We start from the raw sequence: 3,450 nt of genomic DNA, 5'->3' as shown, positions 1-3,450 counted from the left end.
ATTTTTATATTATTCGTACATAAAAAATAAACTCGTAATAATATTCAAATTTTGACCAAGAGATTAAGGTGATTCTATAACCTTGTCCAACACAACCAATCATATTTTACTTCATTCCTCACCACCTTTAATCCAATCCTAATTCCTAACACTCACCTAAGATGCTACTTTATCACAATGATACCGTCAATAATTCCATAGTGCCACAACAAAATTGATAAACTCGTTCCGAGCTGCTTCTAGTTTTCATCACAACGAAGATACCGGTATTTCCTCATTATGAGTTATGAACAATCCAACCAAGTATTATATGAACGTCGTTTTAGAATAAGCAATGTCAATGTACATGGCGAGAAAAATATTTTTAAGTCTTTTATATTCTAATATAAATATAATGTACTTTAAGATGAATGAGGTAGAGAGAAAAAATGTTTACCCTTAAAATGGCTTGTGTTTAGTTTTATTTTAAAGATGATTTCCTTCCTTATTGAAAGACTATTCTCTAAATTTCCCTAACCCCACAAGCCATGAAATTACGACAAAAACAAAACTGTATGTAAACATACCTTTTCTTCCATGGCACAAAACATATCATTCAGCTATAGAAAATATCAGAATGCCAAGAAGCCAGATCACTAAAGCTCAAGCTGTGCCCTAAAATGGAAACTTCCTTCACAAATAAAGGGCGCCATGGGCGCTATAAATTACAATCAATCGTTTAACACTCTTTTATTGTCTTGTGTATGAAAACTAAGAACACTTCAAGCACTTCCAAGTTAGTGCCAAGCTACACCTAGAAATCTAGAAATGGAAATCAAGACAGGAAAATCAGGTAGACAGAAATAGAGAAGAGGAAACAAACCAAGAAACATGCTGGTTGATTCTGGACATATCTACATTCCACTAGAGAAATGTCGATTAGTCAGTAACCTATCAAAACTGTGCAACCCTGTCAATGCTAATGGGCATATTGAGTCAAACCAGGTTCTTATCAGCCACCAGCAGTGTATGCCACCAACCACAGGCAACATTTCTAGGTCGGCAACCGGCAATAAGAACTTGACAAGGGACATTTCGGTCAGTAGAATCTCCCAAACCAAGCTGGTGAAGATATATGATAATTAGAATTCATAAAGTTGAGAGACAAAAATAAGCTAAACTTTAAATAGGCAGTTAAAATACCTGGCCATATTTGTTCCATCCCCAAGTAAATAGGTGACCATCCTCTTCAAGTTAAAACAAAGGGAAAAATTTTAGGATGAACGTGTAATACATGACTCGGCTTATGATGAAACTAGTAAAGAGCAAACTTGAATTCTTAGACTTTACAAAAATTCTTTTACTTGTCCACAAAAATGACAGAATATATTTGAACCAAAATGAACGCTAATGTGAATGAAAGATATTTGCTAAGGACGAGACTAGGCATAGGCAACCTCTTGACTGGAGAAAGGGCATCATAGTTGAAATTTAAAAACTTGAAATGGGTGTGAACTTTCAATTACTAACGATTCAAAGAACAAATCTGATTGGAGTATCACATGGTCATCATTAATAGAGCACACACAAGGAAATACCTGTTAGCAAAGCACTATGACGAGCCCCACAAGAAACCATACTAGAATGCTTATTCTCAAAACGGGAAGGAAATACCTGTTAGCAAAGCACTATGACGAGCCCCACAAGAAACCATACTAGAATGCTTATTCTCAAAACGGGAAGCTTCCAACTGTTTAGGCAAGGTCTGAAATAGGAAAAATAAATGAGTTACACAATATGGTTACACTTGTAATTTTCATGATTTGGAACATCATTACAGATGGACTATATTCAGATAATTAACCTTCAAAGCTAACATTTGTACATCTAAAATGATAGCTGCATAAGGAAAACTTTTGGATAGAAACCAAAAATATCTATTAAGAGCACAAAGTTGAAACAAGCACAATCTGAATTATTCATTATTTGACCATAAGGACATACAGACTTGCCACATACGAGAATTCTTAAGAGTAGCATCTTTTTCTATACATATATATTATCAGAAATTGGTTGATCTCCAAATCTAATCCATTATATTAGAAATTATGATTAGGAATTACGATAGGATACTATGGTGCTGCCTTATGCATGTAGCCAACTCTTCCTGGAGTAAAAAGCTTAGTTATATTGTTATAATGTTGGAACTTGGTCATCAGAAGGTGCATCACTTCATCATACTTGTAACAGACAAGAGGGACATATATTATTTTCAAATAATTTAATCTTCCAGTCCTAAACTAATGCCAAATGCAAGCACTTCGCAAAAGAGATACTCATACAGCTAGCTTATAATTTACATATAAAATCATATGTTAAAATAACTTTGGGTCGTTGAACATATCAACAGAAGAAGCAGCAATGACAATAATCATGCATTGTCTCACTAGGTGAAGTGCTATCTAACACGTCTTTATGAGTATGTAGTTTTCTATTGAATTCTGTTTGTTGAGCATTATTGTAGAGAAAGCAAAACTCAGATAATTCAGTTAGAGATATGTACCTCAGGCTGATCACTACCAGTACCCAATTGTCCAAACTGATTCCCACCAAATGCATAAATATGACCATCTACAGTAACACACAATGTATGCCAAAGTCCCGCTGCAATTTTTTCCACAGTAGTACTCAATAAAGATGGAACTAGGGTTGGTCTCAGTTGATCAGCATTATTCCCTTGTCCACACTACATGAAGTTTAAATGTAAAATTGTCAAGAAATTCTGCATGGGCCACTCAAATGTCTCATAAGAATAAGAATCATACAAATCATTAAATGATAAAATATTTCTCCTCATGGTAGTTATTCTTTTGACTACAAATAAAGTTATAATATTCAAACCATAAGGATTGGATCACGGCATGAGAAGTGAAGCTACAACTCAAAACTCAAGATTGTATTTAGCTTGTATATCATGGTAGGTACGTACATAAAGCATCCACACTTCAAGCAATATATCAGGTACCTTTTCCACACTACAGGAATTTAAATGCAAAATGGTAAAGGGAATATTATAGATGAGCCATTAAAATGTCTTTTACGAAAACAAATCACTGAACGAGAAAACCATCCAAAGTAGTTACTATTTGAGTGGAAATGAATGTATATTATTCAAGGCCTAGGAACTGGGCAAGGCCAAGAGAAGGCATGTAACTACTCAAGATGAGCTTGTAGATAATAGAAGCTATGGATCTAAAGCATCAACGTTTCAAAATGAGCAATCAGATACGATTGGCACATGCTGGCCGCAGCAACAAAGAGTACACGGTCATATTGACAATGGTCTGAAACTTTCAACACACTTAAACAGCAAATTCAATATTTCCTACATCTGGAATCTTCCTTAACATAGTACTTTTGGGAATAAACTATAATAAAAATGTCAAGAAAAAAAAAAGAAGAAATCCAAAT

The 3,450-nt window shown here is 34.4% G+C and overlaps 1 protein-coding gene across 4 annotated transcripts in view; it reads right to left on the bottom strand.

Moving 5' to 3' along the window:
- LOC107639399 (ultraviolet-B receptor UVR8) overlaps positions 633 to 3,450 on the bottom strand; it is a 7,987-nt gene continuing 5,169 nt past the window's right edge. The window contains exons 8-11 of one of the 4 annotated variants that reach the window (XR_001620122.2): positions 2,543 to 2,725; positions 1,578 to 1,744; positions 1,183 to 1,226; positions 633 to 1,101 (exon numbers count right to left, since the gene is read on the bottom strand). Coding sequence is in view for 3 of the 4 variants with exons in the window: in XM_016342877.2 (XP_016198363.1) it covers positions 976 to 1,101; positions 1,183 to 1,226; positions 1,654 to 1,744; positions 2,543 to 2,725 (444 nt within the window). In the remaining variant the exon portion in view is untranslated. The other 3 variants (XM_016342877.2, XM_016342878.2, XM_021121228.1) reach the window with 3 other exon arrangements.

This window comes from Arachis ipaensis, chromosome B04, assembly GCF_000816755.2.
Source record: "Arachis ipaensis cultivar K30076 chromosome B04, Araip1.1, whole genome shotgun sequence".
Classification (NCBI taxonomy): Eukaryota; Viridiplantae; Streptophyta; class Magnoliopsida; order Fabales; family Fabaceae; genus Arachis; species Arachis ipaensis.
This window is presented reverse-complemented; position numbering and strand designations above follow the sequence as displayed.